Consider the following 20,146-nt stretch of genomic DNA (forward strand, 5'->3'; position numbering starts at 1 on the left):
GTATTAGCATCTTATCCTTTTGCACAATGATGATTATAGCAAAGAACATAGGAAATAGAAGTGGCTCCCAATAGCTACAGTATAGCTACAGTATAGCTCTAATATTAGAGCTGATAGCAGCACAACTATGTGATATAAACCAAAAGGGCCCCAAACAGTACATGTTAAAAGAGTGCATTCAAAGGGGGGCCAGGCTAAGGGCCAAGGCAGCAGAGTTCAAGTAAAGGCCCCAGACAGTCCATGTTGAATGAGCACACTCAAAGGGGAACAGCCTAAGGGCAAAGACAGCAGCATTCAAGTGAAGACCCCAGACAGTCTATGTTGAAAGAGTGTATCTCTCGCAGTGTGCACATCTCAAAAATTTTCAAAAAGGTGCAGGTAGTGGGCATTGTCTAGGCGGGGCATGGGAGTTTCTGGGCGTGAACCTGAGATGTGCGTGTAAATATTTATGCGGCAAAGCACACGCCAAGGCTCCCTGCCGCGTAACTTTACTTCTGCCATGTATGATGTGTATATTAAAATTAAAGAAAACTAGGCAGATCTGCACAATTTTAATGGTTGGGGCTATCTAGGGGGAGTGATGGCTATTAAACTAGGGGGGTTTTGAGGGCCTCTTTCTTAACTGGGTGAGCTAGAGATGAACTGAAAAAACTGGGAATGGCATTGGCCCACACCCCTTTTAAAATTCCCTGATTTATGTTATAGAAGCGGGATTTATGCACACATGAGCAAGCCCATATAACATTTGCTGCACATGTATGCACAGCCAGGCTATTTTATAACATGTGCACATATGTGCAAGTATGTTATAAAAAGGCTGTGTCGCTGGGCATGGGCCGACGTATGCACGTAAATGCATGCACATGAGCCGGTTTGAAAGTTACCATCCCTGGGTCCTGTTTACTAAGCTGCTTTAAAACGATGTATTAATATGCCATTTTAAAAGGTATTTCTCACAGGATTTACTAAACTGCAGTATGTGAATCCCAGTTTAGTAAATCCAATGTTTCTCCAGCAGAGAATATGCAATTATTACCAGCAGTGCCAATGCCTGTGTTTTCCTGAAAACAGTATGCACATTCTCAGCCTTAAATGGACAACGTCAGATCCAACCAACACAAAATCCCCTCAGAAACAATCCCTTCTAGAGATGTGAATCGTTTTCCATATCGTCTTAACGATAGAAATCGTGTGGCAGGGTAAGAAAATCGTGTTAGGCACGATTTTTTAGTTAAAAATCGTTAAAAATCATTTTTTCCGATTAGTGCGCACTAACTGGGAGTTAGTGCGCACTAACTGAAAATGATACAATTTGACACTTTTCAGGTCAGTTAAGGTCAGTTTAGGAATGAATATGTATTCCTATTGGCTGCCCTCTTATTTATTCATGTTACCAAGCTTCCCACTGACAGTATATGGGGGATGGGAAATGGAAACAGTTGGTAGCTTGACAAAACAAGTAATGTGATCAGTCAATGTGACTAGAACTTGTGCCCTAACCCTGATACCAGGGGTATTGTGATCTTCCTGCACACAGTGCCCTATCCCTATTAATACCAGGAGTATTGTGATCTTCCTGCACACAGTGCCCTAACCCTGGCACCAGGGGTGTTGTGATCTTCCTGCACACAGTGCCCTATCCCTATTAATACCAGGAGTGTTGTGATCTTCCTGCACACAGTGCCCTATCCCTATTAATACCAGGAGTGTTGTGATCTTCCTGCACACAGTGCCCTAACCCTGGCACCAGGGGTGTTGTCATCTTCCTGCACACAGTGCCCTATCCCTATTAATACCAGGAGTGTTGTGATCTTCCTGCACACAGTGCCCTAACCCTGGCACCAGGAATGTTGTGATCTTCCTGCACACAGTGCCCTATCCCTATTAATACCAGGAGTGTTGTGATCTTCCTGCACACAGTGCCCTAACCCTGGCACCAGGGGTGTTGTGATCTTCCTGCACACAGTGCCCTATCCCTATTAATACCAGGAGTGTTGTGATCTTCCTGCACACAGTGCCCTATCCCTATTAATACCAGGAGTGTTGTGATCTTCCTGCACACAGTGCCCTAACCCTGGCACCAGGGGTGTTGTCATCTTCCTGCACACAGTGCCCTATCCCTATTAATACCAGGAGTGTTGTGATCTTCCTGCACACAGTGCCCTAACCCTGGCACCAGGGATGTTGTGATCTTCCTGCACACAGTGCCCTATCCCTATTAATACCAGGAGTGTTGTGATCTTCCTGCACACAGTGCCCTAACCCTGGCACCAGGGGTGTTGTGATCTTCCTGCACACACTGCCCTATCCCTATTAATACCAGGAGTGTTGTGATCTTCCTGCACACAGTGCCCTAACCCTGGCACCAGGGTTGTTGTGATCTTCCTGCACACAGTGCCCTATCCCTATTAATACCAGGAGTGTTGTGATCTTCCTGCACACAGTGCCCTAACCCTGGCACCAGGGGTGTTGTGATCTTCCTGCACACAGTGCCCTATCCCTATTAATACCAGGAGTGTTGTGATCTTCCTGCACACAGTGCCCTAACCCTGACACCAGGGGTGTTGTGATCTTCCTGCACACAGTGCCCTATCCCTGGCACCAGGGGTGTTGTGATCTTCCTGCACACAGTGCCCTATCCCTGGCACCAGGGGTATTGTGATCTTCATGGACACAGTGCCCTATCCCTATTAATACCAGGAGTGTTGTGATCTTCCTGCACACAGTGCCCTATCCCTAATACCAGGGGTGTTGTGATCTTCCTGCACACAGTGCCCTATTCCTGATACCGGGGGTGTTGGGATCTTCTTGCACACATCCCGGTATCAGGGATAGGGCACTGCATGCAGGAAGATCACAACACTCCTGGTATCAGGAATAGGGCACTGTGTGCAGGAAGATCACAACACCCCTGGTATTAGGGATAGGGCACTGCGTGCAGGAAGATCACAACACTCCTGGTATTAATAGGGATAGGGCACTGCATGCAGGAAGATCACAACACCCCTGGTATCAGGGATAGGGCACTGTGTGCAGGAAGATCACAATACCCTGGAGGAGTGAGGGTCAGGCAGCTCCCCCCTGTCTGTGAAGCCAGCCTCTCACTAGTAATGCAGGGAGGGAGCTGTGTCAGACTTCACCATCCTCCCCCCCCCCCCCCTCACCCACACACCATTCACTAGCTGGGACATGGGGGAAGTCAGGAGTGAGGGTCAGGCAGCTCCCCCCTGTCTGTGAAGCCAGCCTCTCACTAGTAATGCAGGGAGGGAGCTGTCTCAGACTTCACCATCCTCCCCCCCCCCTCACCCACACCATTCACTAGCTGGGACATGGGGGAAGTCAGGAGTGAGGGTCAGGCAGCTCCCCCCTGTCTGTGAAGCCAGCCTCTCACTAGTAATGCAGGGAGGGAGCTGTCTCAGACTTCACCATCCTCCCCCCCCCCTCCCCTCACCCACACACCATTCACTAGCTGGGACATGGGGGAAGTCAGGAGTGAGGGTCAGGCAGCTCCCCCCTGTCTGTGAAGCCAGCCTCTCACTAGTAATGCAGGGAGGGAGCTGTCTCAGACTTCACCATCCTCCCCCCCCCCCTCACCCACACACCATTCACTAGCTGGGACATGGGGGAAGTCAGGAGTGAGGGTCAGGCAGCTCCCCCCTGTCTATGAAGCCAGCCTCTCACTAGTAATGCAGGGAGGGAGCTGTCTCAGACTTCACCATCCTTCCCCCCCCCCCCCCCCTCACCCACACACCATTCACTAGCTGGGACATGGGGGAAGTCAGGAGTGAGGGTCAGGCAGCTCCCCCCTGTCTGTGAAGCCAGCCTCTCACTAGTAATGCAGGGAGGGAGCTGTCTCAGACTTCACCATCCTCCCCCCCCCTCACCCACACACCATTCACTAGCTGGGACATGGGGGAAGTCAGGAGTGAGGGTCAGGCAGCTCCCCCCTGTCTGTGAAGCAAGCCTCTCACTAGTAATGCAGGGAGGGAGCTGTCTCAGACTGGTATCAGGGATAGGGCACTGAGTGCAGGAAGATCACAACACCCCTGGTATCAGGAATAGGGCACAGGTTCTAGTCATATTGACTGATCACATTACTTTTTTTGTCAACTACCAACAGTTTTCATTTCCCATCCCCCCAACCATCACCTCAGTTGGAACCTTGGTAACATCAATAGATAAGAGGGCAGCCAGCCAATAGGAATACATATTCATTCCTAATTGACCTTTACTGACCTGGATAGTGTCAATAATTTGTATCATTTTCTGTTAGTGTTCCTGAGTTTCCATTTCCATTTCCCATCCCTCCAACCATCACCTCAGTGGGAACCTGGTTAACATCAATAGATAAGAGGGCAGCCAGCCAATAGGAACACATATTCATTCCTAACTGACCTTTACTGACCTGGAAAGTGTCAATTTGTATCATTTTCAGTTAGTGCGCACTAACTCCCGTTAGTGCGCACTAACACGATTTAACGATTTTTAACGATAAATCGTTAGAATTTCTATTGTATCGTGTTCTATAACGATTTAAGACGATATTAAAATTATCGGACGATAATTTTAATCGTTAAAAAACGATTCACATCCCTAATCCCTTCTGACACCAACATAACCTCACTACTCCACACCCCCAACATATATATGCAGGTAGCCATGTCCCTAGCACAAATCCCACCCCCATATTCCAAAAGAGGAGGGAACCTAGGACCCTTCCCCTCGGATCTTTTCCCTTACCTATGGGCATCCTCAGGCCCAAGGGGCAGGAGTGAGGTCCAATAGATTCTGTCCTCATCATGATGGCAAAATTCAAAATGCCAGCTAACCCAGGGCTTCCCTTTGCTTCTCATGGGACATGAGGAGGGCAAAATGGAACCCTGGGTTAGTCAGCACAGTTTTTTTATTTCAGCACCAGCAGGACAGTAGTGTGTGGGTCTCATTTCTGCCGCATGAACCCAAGGATGCCCCCAGGTAAAATGGATGCCTGGGGTGGTGCTGGGGGGTGGGAGAGGTAAGGTCATCTGCATATCTCTGGCGGGTAGGATTTATGATGGAGCAGGAAGGAGTGGTAACATGCCTTATTAAGAAGTAGCAGCCTTATTAAGGATCATGTGGAGCCCAAGAGCATTGAAAGCTGCATTATACCAGTCTTTTTTGGTTTTTTTTTTATTATTGTGAGATCCTTAATGCTCCAGCAAGTGCTACCAATAACATGTTTTAAACACTGAATCTGTATTTAACACATGGTGTTGTGTTTTCTTGGCTTTGAAAATAATCCTCTTTGAAAGGATAACAATGTTTACTCATGCAATAAGGCACTTTAAAATTTCAAAATTTATCCCTCAATGTCAACTTTCAATCTTTTAGAGTATATTCACAAATCAATAAAGACCAGATTTCAATGTCACTATTTTAAGGCAGACTGGCTGAAAGCACCATATAAACATTGAATGTCTCTAACTAGCTATCCAAATAAAATGTAAACAGCTTGCAAGTCATTTTGCTTGCATACTTTTGGAAAAGTATATCTTTTGTTTTTCTGAAGCTTTTTGACCTGGGTGAAGCTACAAGAAATTAAATGCTTGGGTTTAAGAAGTGCTATATCAACTAGCTAACCGAGTGACAGACGTTTTGTAATTTTTCCCTTTACTTGTGTACCAAACTCACATCTGACCATTCGTCACTTGGATTTACTTAACCCAGCAGTTAAATTGCAAGACAGACTGGAGCATGTTGCACTTGAGCTTGATGTGGAACGGCCATTATTTGTTATGTGATCTCATTTTGAACAGATTTCCAGAGGTTAATTCATTGTTGCATCTAGGCCTCACCTTCTAAAATGTCAATTGCTTTTCTTCATAGAGGTGTATTAAAAACAATCTGTAATCTAAGTAAATCTTTCTTTCCGTTTCTTTGCTTGAAGACAAAGACAGGAATTTGTTTGCTGCAGGATGGTAATCAGGAACCTTTCAAAGTGCGGCTGCACTTAGCCAGAGATATATTGATGATCCAGGAGCAGGATGTGATCTGTGTATCTGGTGAGCCTTTCTATTCTGGTGTAAGTAGTTTTTTCTTCTGCTATAATAGATTACTTAAGACATAGGTTATTTCTGTTTTATAAATAGTTACTGTATCTTTATTTAATCTTCTAATTTATATATATATATATATATATATATATATATATATATATATATAATTTATATATATATATTTTTTTATTTTTTTTAAACTGATTTTGGTTCTATGAATATGGAGATGCCTGTCATTTAAGGAAGTGCAAATATTTTTTACAACAAGTTTGTAAACTAATTTTGAGTAAATGAATGAAAGAACAAGGATATTTTGAATTAGTTTGTGTGGGGTTGTTTTTATTATTATTATGCAGAGTCTGTAGATCACCAAATGACTTCCAAGTTCCAGCAGATTTGCCCATCTCTGGGATGTATAACTGGCAGATTCAATGATGAATCTGCATCCAATCTTATTGAATTATATCCACATTCACTGGGGAAATTTCAACAAATTTATTCATCAAACCTGAGAAAAATCTTTAAAATCCACAATATTCAAAACAGGCAACAATTTGCATATTTGATCTTGAATTATTTCCATTCCTCTGTGTAGGATACTTAAGGCACTGGATGCCAAGGAGTGTTTTGTGACCAGTTCTGTTCCTATGGGCTATCACTCAGCACTACATGACTGCTGAGTTTATCACTATAATTTAGAATTGGGTACTAAATTCATATAGGGGTGATCAACTTTAATTGTCAATGAATTCTATAGACTGTAAATGATGAATTAGGGCCTGATTTTCAAAAATAGTTTATGCGTAAAATTAGATTTGCACATGTAAATGCACTTTTGAAAATTGTCTATAGGATTTACTTGTGTAAGTGCACTTTATGTGCTCAAATATCTTTTTTAAATTGCTATGATAGTATGTTACATTTACATGAGTAACTCCTTTGAACATTAACTTGATAATTATTTTCAATTGATATTGGATGTTAGGAACACACTATGAATGTGTTAATACTATTCTTGAGTGCAATGATGTATATTTTGAGTGTCAATTACATTTGCAATTAACTTATATGTTAATTTTGCTCATCGTTCTGATTCCCATTAAATTCTGTTTAAGTGGTATGATCCTGCCTCTCAGCTGTAATGTGTCAATAATTATAACTTAATTCATGGCTTGCTAATCTTGTCTTGGGGACCCTGTATCCAGTCAAGTTTTCAGGATATCCACAATGAATATGCATGAGATAAATTTGCATAGCACAGAGACTCAATATATGCAAATTTATCTCCTGCATATTTATTGCGGGTCCCTACCTTACTCCTTTCATGTTTTTGTATTTTCTAGTCAGGTATGGTATTGGCTATTCTTGTGGCTGTGCTGTGAATATCAGCACAAGCTTTATAAAGATATTATGCACAAAGCCTGAAATATTCATTTATCTCAGAGACCTCTAAATTCTATGGGCAATATGTGCTAAGCATTCTTCCCATAGATGCAAAAAGAATCTATTTTTTCAAACAAATGCCAAAAATGCAATAAAAGATTTTATTTTTGGTTCTTTCCAAATGGAATACATCAAAAATACCCTCCTTCAAAAATACCCAAAAACTTAATGTTACTTTTTATTACTGTTATTAACCCCCCAAAAAAAAACAGGACTCTAGTAGTCCTGGATAAAATTACCAGCATTGGAGCCTCAGTACTGGCCTGGGCTTGGTGCTGATATTTCTGTCTGCCCATATTAATTGAGCCATTTAGTACAGGAGGATGTAAATTGTTGAAAGTTTCTACTTTTCTATGGCTGTACTGATTTTAAAGTGGACATGAAAACATAGTAGTGTGCTTCTCATTATCTTACTAAGGCCTAGATTCACAAAGACATGATATTTTATCATGGAAGAGGCCCAATATCACAGGGGGTGAGCCCACAATAATTTGCCCCACCCTGACAAAATATTGCTGTGGTATTGCTGCCTTGTTTTGTCTCATGGTAAAAGTCTGTGAGACAAAACAACATGGTACCTCTAAAATGCATAATAGCGGCCCCCAATGCATGGGGCTACCATCATCTTAAAGGGCCATGCAGCTCAATATGCCTTCCCCTAAAATAATAGGAAAAGTTGTCATGAGTCTTCTTCGACCTCCACTAGGACTAGCAGAGTGGATAGATCAGCCAGATGAGAACTAGGGAAGCCAAATTTCAAATTTTACTTCTTCCTCTAATGGTGCATGTGACTCTGGGCAAGACACTTCACCTTCCATTGTCTCACGTATAAACTTTGGTAGCTGGTGACTAATTTTAATAGAATGCAAATTGCTTTGTGGGCCAAAATTTTGAAAAATACTCATGCAAAATTGCTGAGTTTTTCACAAAAATACTTGACTGCAGAAAGCAGGGAGAGCGAATGAGCTAATGAGCTACATCTAAATAAGGGGGGTACACCTCTTTAATTCTGGGCTAAACCCCATCTTATGCATTCTGGCACTGATGGCAAGCCAGAAAGGGAAGACTAATGTCTTTTAGAGAGGTTGCTGTATGGTCCATTTAGTCAGAAAAAGATGGAAGAAAGTAACATACAAGAGGAAAAGTGTCACACAGATGAGCATAAACTGACAGTAAGAGTAGAATGTAAAAGAGAGATTTGATTTTTTTTATTGCAGCATTTATATTATGATCTAAACCAAGGTATTGTATAACTAATTACTGTATATATAGACAAAATGAGTCCCTGCCTCAAAGAGTATACAATAAGTGGGTACCCAAGGAAACAGGAAATGAAGAAGATAATTTTTCAAAGCGTATTAGCTGCAATACTAACTAGTTATTTAGCAAGATTCCCTCAGGTAAAAATGGTCCCCCTTCACAGGACTTCACAATATAAAAGCCTTTACCCAATGTCATGGGTCTGTGCCACCGGTCACTCTCCCAGTTACAATCCGGCTGGGATTCGCAAGTTCAATAAGAAGATGACACGCTGGTTAAGTCTCTGGGGGTGGTTTTCTACGGTCCCGCTGCTGACTTTTCCTTGCAGCTTCTCCCAGTTTCTACCTCAGAGACCCCACCCAGGCTAGGTACACCAGTCTCTATTGCCTCCTTTTACTCCTTCCCTTCAGAGTGTCACAGCTATGGATTCAGGCCCTCTCAACCCAGTTGATGAGTTGGGCATAAGAAAACATAGTTCCAACTTGTCCCAATTGTTTAGTCTCGATTACCTTACTTTATCAAACAACAGTCCTGAAATCATGCAGTAATAAAGCAACTCTTTCCTTATTCCTCAAACCTGCTGCTCGCAATTGCTTCCTCCACAACCTAGGGCAGGCTTCTACTCTATGGGCCTGGTTCTATGGGAACCAGGCCCTACTGCCATTTTCCACTGCAGTCTGCAGCTGAGGTTTGTACTTCCCCTTTCACTATGGCTGCACTATAACCACCCACGGTAGCGTTCACTTAAAGCTCCTGATCTGCAGATTCACTGAGTGTATCCTGTGCTGGAGGGCTTAGTCACCACTCGTCTCCCAGGTCCATCAGGTCAGGCTTATCCTCAAGACTACTCAACACCTCCACCTCCATCTCCTCTGTCTCTTCCCCTGATTCTAATGGAACTCCTTCCTGTTCCTGCCCCACCCTTCCTATGGAGAAGCTCTCTCTTCCTCTCAAGGAAGTAAAGCCTAGGCAGACCTTTACCCTCCATAACCCCTGTGTCTTCTGGGAGTTGGAGTCTAACTCCTATTCTGGTTTCTTTTACATATTGGATCTTATTACTAGGTTTTCCTTACAACCTGCTTTCTTTTTTTGACCGCTTAGCTGGCTAAATAGCAACTCACTATTTTTTGAAAGTGTAAATAAATTAACATTTACCCATTCTATTCTACTCATGATTTTAAATAGAGATGTGAATCGGAACCGGAATCGGTTCGGATTCCGGTTCCGATTCACATGTGGGTTTTTTTCCATCGGGCCCAATCGCGGTTTTGTTTATCGGCTGTGTCCAAGCCGATAAACAAAAAACCCACGCCGACCCTTTAAAGCTAACCCCTTAGCTTCCCCCACCCTCCCGACCCCCCCAAAACACTTTTTACAGATACCTGGTGGTCCAGTGGGGGTCCCGGGAGCGATCTCCTGCACCGGGATGTCCTCCCGCTCCCAGGCCGTTGGCTGCCACTAATCAAAATGGCGCCGATGGCCCTTTGCCCTTACCATGTGACAGGGTATCCGTGCCATTGGCCGGATCCTGTCACATGGTAGCAGCACTGGATGGCCGGCGCCATCTTGTGCTCCTACCATGTGACAGGGGCTGACCAATGGCACCGGTAGCCCCTGTGACATAGTAAGGGCAAAGGCTATCGGCGCCATTTTGAATACTGGCAGCCCACTGGACTTTTGGCAAGTCTTGTGGGGGTCAGGAGGGCCCCCCAAGACTTTCCAAAAGTCCCTGGTGGTCCAGCAGGGGTCTGGGAGCGACCTCCTGCACTCGGATCGTCGGCTGCCAGTATTCAAAATGGCGCCGATAGCCTTTTTCCCTTACCATGTCACAGGGGCTACCGGTGCCATTGGTCATCCCCTGTCACATGGTAGGAACACAAGATGGCGCCAGTCATCCAGTGCTCCTACCATGTGACAGGATCCGGCCAATGGCACGGATACCCTGTCACATGGTAAGGGCAAAGGGCCATTGGCGCCATTTTGATTAGTGGCAGCCGACGGCCCGAGAGCGGGAGATCGCTCCCTGTGCCCCCACTGGATCACCAGGTAATTTTAAAATGGTTTTGGGGGGGTTCAAGAGGGTGGGGGAAGCAAAGGGGTCATTTTTAAAGGGTCGGGGTTTTTTTATCGGGCCATCGGCACCATTTTTTTAGTGGCAGCCAAAATAGCGCCGATGGCCCGAGAGCAGGAGATCAGTCCAGGAGCTTCCACTGGACCACCAGGTACTCATAAAAGTTTTTTTGGGGGGGTTCGGGAGGGTGGGGGAAGGTAATGGTTTAGTTTTAAAGGGTCAGGGTGGGTTATGGGGTTGTTTTGGTCTGCCGGTTTTCCCGCCCTCCCCCCAAATAACTCCCATTAGTGGACACTAACTCATTAACAATTTTTCACGATAAATCGGGGAATTTCTATTGTATCGCGCACTCTAACTATTTTTGACGATTTAAAAAATATCGGACATTTTTTTTAAATTGTCAAAAAACGATTTACATCCCTAATTTTAAAGACCTCTATCATAGCTGTCTCTTCTCCAAACTAACAGCCCTAACCTCATAGGGGAGCCATTCCATCTCTTTTGGTTGCCCTAATCTGAACCTTTCCCAATCAACTACAGTGTCTTTTTTAGATGTGGTGACCAGAACTGCACCCAGTATTCCAGGTGTGGCCTTACCATGGAGCAATACAGAGGCATTATGATATTTTCTAATGTATTCTCCATTCTTTTCCTAAAAATTCTTAGCCATCTGTTTTCTTTTTTGAAGGCTGCCACATACTGAGCTGATGATTCCAAAGTATTGTCCACGATGATGCCCAGATTATTTTCCTGGTTGGTAACTCCTAATATGGACCCTGACTACATTGTGGGTTACTTTTCCCTATGTGCATCACTTAACACTTGTCCACACTACATTTCAACTGCCATTTGGATGCCCAGTCTTCCAGTTGCCCAAAGTCTTCTTACAATTTTTCACAAGCTGCTTGTGATTTTGTGATTTAACAACTCAGAATAATTTTATGTTATCTGCAAATTTGATCACCAGGGATGGTGCAAACGTATCTGGCATACTAAGTGAACATTCACCTTCCCTCCCCACCACCACCTTAACTATTGGCGACAGTTCCAGCACAGTGTTCATGCCTATTGGTGGAAGTAGATCCAGTACAGTGCTCCCTTCTTTGGCGGTATGGGATCTGGTGCAGCCCTCCTCTGTATCTCACTCTGGCAGGATTTGGCATCCCAAAATATTGGCGTTCTAGCCGATTGCCTAGTTTGCCTAAGCAAACACTGGCTCTGTTGATCACCTCACTTGTTTCACTTTATATATCATTTATAAATATATTAAAATGCACTAGTCCCAGTAGTGATCCCTGAGGCACTCTACTGGTTGCCCTTCTCCACTGAAAAGACTGACCATTTAGTCCTACTCTCTAAGAACATAAGAACATGCCATACTGGGTCAGACCAAGGTTCCATCAAGCCCAGCATCCTATTTCCAACAGTGGCCAATCCAGGCTATAAGTACCTGGCAAGTACCCAAAAACCAAATCTATCCCATGCTACCGATGCTAGTAATAGCAGTGGCTATTTTCTAAGTCAACTTTCCTAAATCTTTCCTAAATGTTAATCCGTTTTTAATCCATAATAGAAATTGCCTCCTATCCCATGTCTTTTAAATATTCTTAGGAGTCCCTCATGGGGCACTTTCTGAAAATCCAACTATACTATATATACTGGCTTACCATTATCCACATGTTTATTAACTAATCAGTCTTGACTTGCTGCAAAGTTTTGTGCCAAAACATATACATGAAAGGATACCACAACACACACAAGCAGTCACAAAGGACAAAGAAATAACAGACATACATTTTTCAGAAGCTGCAATGAGTGGCACACAAAAAGAAAAAAAAGAACAGAACAAAGCTTCTGCTACATCAATGAGACAGAGGTAGACATGTCTTCAGCCAGACAAAAGATATGCAGAACAACAAGACACATATAAAGAAATTACTCATGGATCTCTTCATTTAAATAAAGCCAGTCCTCTGGTTCCTCATACTCTGGGCCCTCCAGCAGCCATCAGCATAGCTGGATGTCTATAAATCATCCCTTACTCATTGCTCCAAATCCCAGACTAGGATTTTCATTAGGTTTAGATCACTTACACTCATACATATCAGTCACACTCACAGTCTGAAAAACTCAAAAAATTAAACACAATGGGTGAATTTTCAAAGATTTACGAGCATAAAATTTAGCATATATGTGTGCAAGTAGCATCTACTTGTTTACATGCTGTTTCGTAAACCTCAAACATATGCACATATTTTTGCTTTCATGCATGTAAAAATGGGGCTGTCTAGGAGCATTCCGTGATAGGAACAACATTTACACACATAAATTGCTATTTTATAAAATGCACATGTAGATTTGCCAATTTAATTGCATAATTTTACACCTGCTAATTATCTTGCGTAAGTGATATAAAATGTGTTTATTGTATACTATCGGTCTGGGAGAACTGGAGGGAGTTCAGACTGAACACCAAGTAGGATCTCAAAGACCTGGAGAAGGACTAGGTGATCTGGTGGTTTAATTGGTAAAACTGATAATTTCACTTACAAATGCATGTTTTAAAATGTATTGACTTATGTGCATGAATCCTGATTTACATGTCCCACTTTATTTCCATATATATGCATATATTTTTAAAATAAGTGCTAAAAATATGCGAGTTCCATGCTTTGAAATACTCATTCAATGTATTTCATGCATTCATATATAAGCATATATACATGCATGGCAAATATATGTGTATTTTATAAAACACGCAGGTTATAAAATACTATAGTAAAACTATGCATGTTCATATACGTGCATATATGCCTCCCCACACAATTGTTTGAAAGTTATCCTCATAACCTGTAGATGGATTACTGTAGGTCTCTTATTGTCAATATGGCTTTACCCATAGTGCCACAGTCAGAAAGGTGTTGGAAAGCTGCTGCCCCTGCTGGCTTTACAACACCTGCAGGGTGTTGTAAAAAACAGGAAGGGAGGGGATAAATTAGTGAGCAGAATTGTTTTTCTTAGGTCTGCTCTGCTCTGGCTACTCCAAATTGTCTTCTCCTCTCAAAACAGTAGGGGAGGGGAGGGGAGGGGAGGGACTGGATTAGAAAACAAATAAATTATTTTATGCTCAGTCTGTTACAGACTCTTTCATCTAGCCCTTCCCTTGCAGGCTGTAGGGTAGGGGAGGGGCTGGATCAGGAAGCGGAGGACTTTTTCTGCTGAGTGAGAATGCACAAACCATGAGTACCTATGGTTTTAGGAAGGGAAGAGTGCTGGGGTTGGTCCTGGGGCCAAGAGTGGTGGGGATAACATAGTAATATAATAACGTATAGGCCGATACAGTAAAGCGCGGCCGCGGTTACCCTGTTTCTAACCCGCTTTGTACCCACAATTTGGCCGCGTAAGTCTAACCCGCGATTCACTATCCGTTTTTACCAATCCTTACCGCTTCTTTAAATCGATGTGTATCCCTTTCCGCCCGCGGCATGTATATGATATGTAAACGATTGGATTAGCTATTCCCTCCCATACAGTAACGTGCGGCCCGATTATCGCCTTTTTAACCAACTATTTTGCTGTGTCTTTAACCCGCTAATTAACCGCCTACTCTGACCCTGGCGTTAGAGAGATGTGACAGCAATAGGCAGGCTCCGGTCAAATAAGTGGGTGGGTTGGAGCAAGCGAGTAACATGGTGTGGCCTGGTTCTCCTACGCTCGGGCCTGGTTCTCCTATGCTCGGGCATCAGGGATTGCCAGTCCTCTCTCCCCCCCCCCTCCCAAAGCAAGGCACAGGGCGAAAATCGACTCAACATGTTATTAAAGCAAATAGAAATTGTAACAAAAATAAACTTACTGCATGCTTCCAGCAGCCCCAGTCCTCTCTCCCCCCCCTCCCGAAGCAAGGCGCAGGGTGAAAATCGACTCGACATGTTATTAAAGCAAATAGAAATTGTAACAAAAATAAACTTACTGCATGCTTCCAGCAGCCCCAGTCCTCTTTCCCCTCCTCCTGAGGCACCCACCATGGCTCCCCTGCCTCCCGGGGGCAGCCGACGGCGAAAGCGGCTTCCAGCAGCCCCGCCGGCGAAGGTGCATGAACGCACGTCCAATTTGGGCGCTCAAACAGCGAAGGAGCATGAGCACACGCCGTGACCTCGGACGTCCATCTGGGTGCTCAGGTTACAGCGTGCGCTCATGCGCCTTCGCTGCTTGAATGCCCAAATTGGACGTGCGTTCATGCACCTTCGCCGGCGGGGCTGCTGGAAGCCGCTTTTGCCGCCGGCTGCCCCCGGGAGGCAGGGGAGCCGCGGTGGGCACCTCGGGAGGAGGGGAGAGAGGACTGGGGCTGCTGGAAGCATGCAGTAAGTTTACTTTTGTTACAATTTCTATTTGCTTTAATAACATGTCGAGTCAATTTTTGCCCTGCACCTTGCTTTGGGAGGAGGGGAGAGAGGACTGGCAATCCCCGATGCCCGAGCATAGGAGAACCATCCACTTCCTGGTACCTGTCATTTCAAATGTCATTTAAAATGACAGGTACCAGCACACCCAGGATACCGTATAGGCGATGTACTGTATCGAGCGGAATGTGATCCGAACTGTGCGCGCGGCAAACGAGCGGGCGCCCGGCACTACCGCACTTTTTCTTATGCACCTATACTGTATCGGCATGATAGTAAATGACAGCAGAAAAGGCTGAAATGTCCCATCCTGTCTGCCCAGCAATATATTTAGAGTTGTAGCTGCAGCTCCATGTAGGTTACTCCTGTGCCTTATGTTTAAGATTATTACTGCCACTCTGTGCAGGTTACCACAATGCATATTTTTTAGGGTCAGAACTGCCACCCCATGCTTGGGGAGAATGTTGAGGTCAGCCCTGGAGGGGAGAGGGAGAAACAGGAAAATAATATGTGTGGAAGAGAGTTAGGAGGGGGTAAGGGTGGAAGAGAGTACGTTGATACACACACTCCCCTCACTCAATCCACGACTCAAAATTTCCCCAGTATGGCATTTGCAAAGAAGTAGTTGAGGAAGGGTAGCGATGGGGGGTGTTGTTTCAGACTACATATTCAGCAGCATGTATTGAGAATGAATGGGGTCTGGCAGTGTTCTCCAATATGGGGTAAATAGCGATCTCAATAGTCAAAAAGAAAAAAACAGAAATTGGGTTAGAAAACCAACTAGCTGTGAAGGATAAACATAAAGCATGTTGGACTTGTGGTAAACAGAGAAATCTAGTGAGACTCTAAGCAGTGAAAAGTGTTTAAAAAATAAGTCCTACAAAGAAGAAACTGTCTCTTATGTGTATTTATACAGTGCTGCATTTATCTAGTAACACTATAGAAATAACTAGCTGTGGTAGTAGTAGAAAATGGGCATGGGTGAGGGCTTTAGCTACTAGGAAGAACAGGCCCTGAGATGTGAATCCTGGACATTAATGCCTTCATGGTATGGCAGGTTTGCAATAAAGTTTCAGAGTGTATTGTTTTTGTAGGCTTTTGTGATAATTGTGGGAGCAATGATTGTGAAATAAAGAAAAGAGTTCCTACACCATTAGCAACATGTTGAACTTCCATGCCAGCATTTTCTCAACGCCTTGTAATTAGCTAAGACTGCTATTTTTTTGTGGTGGATTGTATGAAACCCTAATTATCTCCTGTGAAGCCAGGTCAAATATATTTCTGAAAGAGGCACCATAGACTAACGGGTCGATTTTCAAAGGTACTCGCGCGCGTCCATGTGTAAGCGGTTCCCGGCGCACGCACATGGATGCAATCAACCTAATAAATGAAGGTTGACCGACGTGCCACAAATGCGCAGTAGAGAGCAGCTCTACCGCGCATGTGCGGGCGAGCACGTCGGTCTCAGCCAGCGTCAGAAAAAAAAACAACATGGCGGCGTCGAGTGGCAGCGGCAGTGGCGGCGGCGGCGGGTGGCAGCGGCGGGTGGCAGCGGCGGCGGCAGCGGGCAGCGGCAGCGGGCAGCGGCAGTGGGCGGCGGCTGTGGCAGCGAGCGGCGGCAGCGGCGGCCAGTAGCGAGGGATGGAGGAGAGAGAGAGAGGGGAGGGAGGAGAGAGAGAGAGGGAGGGACGGACTGAGTGAGAGTGAGGGAGGGAGTGGGAGGGACGGAGGGAGGGAGGGAGTGACTGAGTGAGAGGGAGGGACTGAGTGAGGGGGAGGGAGGGATTGAGGGAGGGGGAGGGGACTGAGTGGGAGGGAGGGACTGAGTGAGAGGGAGGGAGGAGTGGGTGTGTGGGAGGGAGGTAGGGGTGGGGAAGAGTGAGGGGAGAGAGAGAATGAGGGAGAGGTGAGAGACATGGGTGTGAGTAAGTGGAAGGGGGAGAGGGAGAGGTGAGAGACAGGGATGGGTAAGAAGTTGTGGAGCAGAGAAAAAGGGAGTGGAGGTGGGCTGAGGGGGGGGGGGATGGGATTGAGAGAGGGTGGGGAGTGACTGAGGGAAGGGGAGAGAGGTGGGGAGTGACTGAGGGAAGGGGAGGGAGGTGAGAGTGAGGGGAAGGAGGCAGTAGGAGACAGAGGTTGAGTAAGACTGAGTGGAGGGAAGAGGAGGAGTGAACGAGGGGAAGGGGGAGAGAGGGAGAAAAAGTGTAGAAGGGTGCTGTGTTAGAAAATGGACTGAAAAAAAAAATGTAATGTAGCCCGTTTTAACGGGCTTAACGGCTTGTCATTTTATAACACGAGCACGTGGTTCACGCACGTGTTATAAATGCGCTATCTGAGTGCACATGTGCTCTGGATTTTAACAGCTGTGTGTGCACGGGGGGTAGGGGGTGGGGATTTTCTATAGTACAAGCAGCGATGCGAATGGGTCTTTGCCCCATTCCCTCCCAAACTGCTTAATTGGAGCGGACTGGGAGGGAACTTTCCTTTACCCCTTCCTACCCTTCCTCTCTTTTACCCCTTCCTCCCTGCCTCCTAAGCTAATCCTACTTATCCCCATTTTTTTTATTTTAATACTTACTGCTCCTCCAGAGCAGAACTATCTTCCTTCGCGCTGGCCAGCTGCCGGTGCGCTCTGTCCTGGCCCGCTCCCCGCCTCTCCCCGCCCAGACTGTGCCCCCCAGCCTGCCCCTTTTGAAAGGCCGAGCACTTTGGGATGTAACGGGGGTAACTCGCATGGCCTGGCCCTTTGTAAAATGTGCGAGGTGGGCGCAAGGCTCGGCCACGCACGTAACCCATATTTTTTATGCATGGGTCTTTTAAAACCGGGTCTTATGCATGTTCCATGAGTTTCCTCTGCCCTTCTTTAATAAAGGACCATCATCAGAACACCTTTGCATGGCCCACACGTTTTAAAGTGTCATTTTCAAACTTTCCACCTAGACACAAAGTCCATAATTATTTTGTAACCAAGGATCTTGTACCTAATTTTTAAAGGTTAGTTATACTTGTTCCAGCTCTTTGAAACTTGTCCGTGGATATAAAGGACTGGCCAAATGTGCACCTGCTTTCTGTGCAGTTACAATTTCTATGGAAAATAATACTAGGGATGTGAATCGTTTTCCATATCGTCTTAACGATAGAATCGTGTGGCAGGGCAAGAAAATCGTCTTAGGCACGATTTTTTAGTTAAAAAATCGTTTAAAAATCGTTTTTTTTCCGATTAGTGCGCACTAACTGGGAGTTAGTGCGCACTAACTGAAAATGATACAATTTGACACTTTTCAGGTCAGTTTAAGGTCAGTTTAGGAATGAATATGTATTCCTATTGGCTGCCCCTCTTATTTATTCATGTTACCAAGTTTCCTACTGACAGTATATGGGGGATGGGAAATGGAAACAGTTGGTAGCTTGACAAAACAAGTAATGTGATCAGTCAATGTGACTAGAACTTGTGCCCTAACCCTGATACCAGGGGTATTGTGATCTTCCTGCACACAGTGCCCTATCCCTATTAATACCAGGAGTGTTGTGATCTTCCTGCACACAGTGCCCTATCCCTAATACCAGGGGTGTTGTGATCTTCCTGCACACAGTGCCCTATTCCTGATACTGGGGGTGTTGTGATCTTCCTGCACACAGTGCCCTATTCCTGATACCGGGGGTGTTGTGATCTTCTTGCACACATCCCGGTATCAGGGATAGGGCACTGCGTGCAGGAAGATCACAACACTCCTGGTATTAATAGGGATAGGGCACTGCATGCAGGAAGATCACAACACTCCTGGTATTAATAGGGATAGGGCACTGCATGCAGGAAGATCACAACACCCCTGGTATCAGGGATAGGGCACTGTGTGCAGGAAGATCACAATACCCCGGAGGAGTGAGGGTCAGGCAGCTCCCCCCTGTCTGTGAAGCCAGCCTCTCACTAGTAATGCAGGGAGGGAGCTGTCTCAGACTTCACCATCCTCCCCCCCCCCTCACCCACACACCATTCACTAGCTGGGACATGGGGGAAGTCAGGAGTGAGGGTCAGGCAGCTCCCCCCTGTCTGTGAAGCCAGCCTCTCACTAGTAATGCAGGGAGGGAGCTGTCTCAGACTGGTATCAGGGTTAGGGCACTGTGTGCAGAAAGATCACAACACTCCTGGTATTAATAGGGATAGGGCACTGTAAGAGATGACTGTAGTAGATTGAATAAAGATCTGATGTTTTCTGCTCTCCTCACACCAAACAAAAACAACACACAAGCAGAGAAGCCCTTCTTACAAAGCTGAGCTAGTGAGTTAAGTAGGAGGAAAAGTAACATACTTGTGCCAGTGTGGCTACTTAAAAAATACACTTACCAACAATCAATTACATATATTTGAACTGTGTACAGTTCCAGCCAGGACCACCTTTCTAAAATGCACAGTGATTGGCAAATTCAACATGCACTAGCATTTCAGGTGCCTGCTAACAAAAATAATAAACAAACAAGTTCTAGTCACGTGAGTGCTGATCATTACATTACTTTTTTTGTCAAGCTTCCAACTGTTTCCATTTCACATCCCCCCAACCATTACCTCAGTATTAGCCTTGGTAACATCAATAGATAAGAGCACAGCCAGCCAATAGGAATACATACATACATATTCATTCCTAAGTGACCTTTACTGACCTGGGAAGTGTGAACACTTTGTTTCATTTTCTGTTGGTGTTCGTTAGTTTCCAGTTCCATTTCCCATCCCCCCAACCATCACCTCAGTGGTAACCTTGGTAACATCAATAGATAGAGGGCAGCCAGCCAATAGGAACACATATTCATTCCTAACTGACCTTCAGTGACCTGGAAAGTGTTTATTTGTATCATTTTCAGTTAGTGCGCACTAAATCGAGTTAGTGCGCACTAACGGGGAGTTAGTGCGCACTAACTCGAGTTAGTGCGCACTAACACGA

At 45.1% G+C, this 20,146-nt stretch overlaps 1 protein-coding gene across 1 annotated transcript in view; it reads left to right on the forward strand.

The window, feature by feature from the left end:
- SNTG1 (syntrophin gamma 1) overlaps positions 1-20,146 on the forward strand; it is a 2,212,578-nt gene that overhangs the window by 1,055,516 nt on the left and 1,136,916 nt on the right. Inside the window, exon 6 of the mRNA XM_029591258.1 lies at positions 5,927-6,061. Within this exon, the coding sequence (XP_029447118.1) occupies positions 5,927-6,061 (135 nt within the window). The remainder of the gene's footprint in view (positions 1-5,926; positions 6,062-20,146) is intronic.

The sequence above is a fragment of the Rhinatrema bivittatum genome, chromosome 2, assembly GCF_901001135.1.
Source record: "Rhinatrema bivittatum chromosome 2, aRhiBiv1.1, whole genome shotgun sequence".
Lineage (NCBI taxonomy): Eukaryota > Metazoa > Chordata > Amphibia > Gymnophiona > Rhinatrematidae > Rhinatrema > Rhinatrema bivittatum.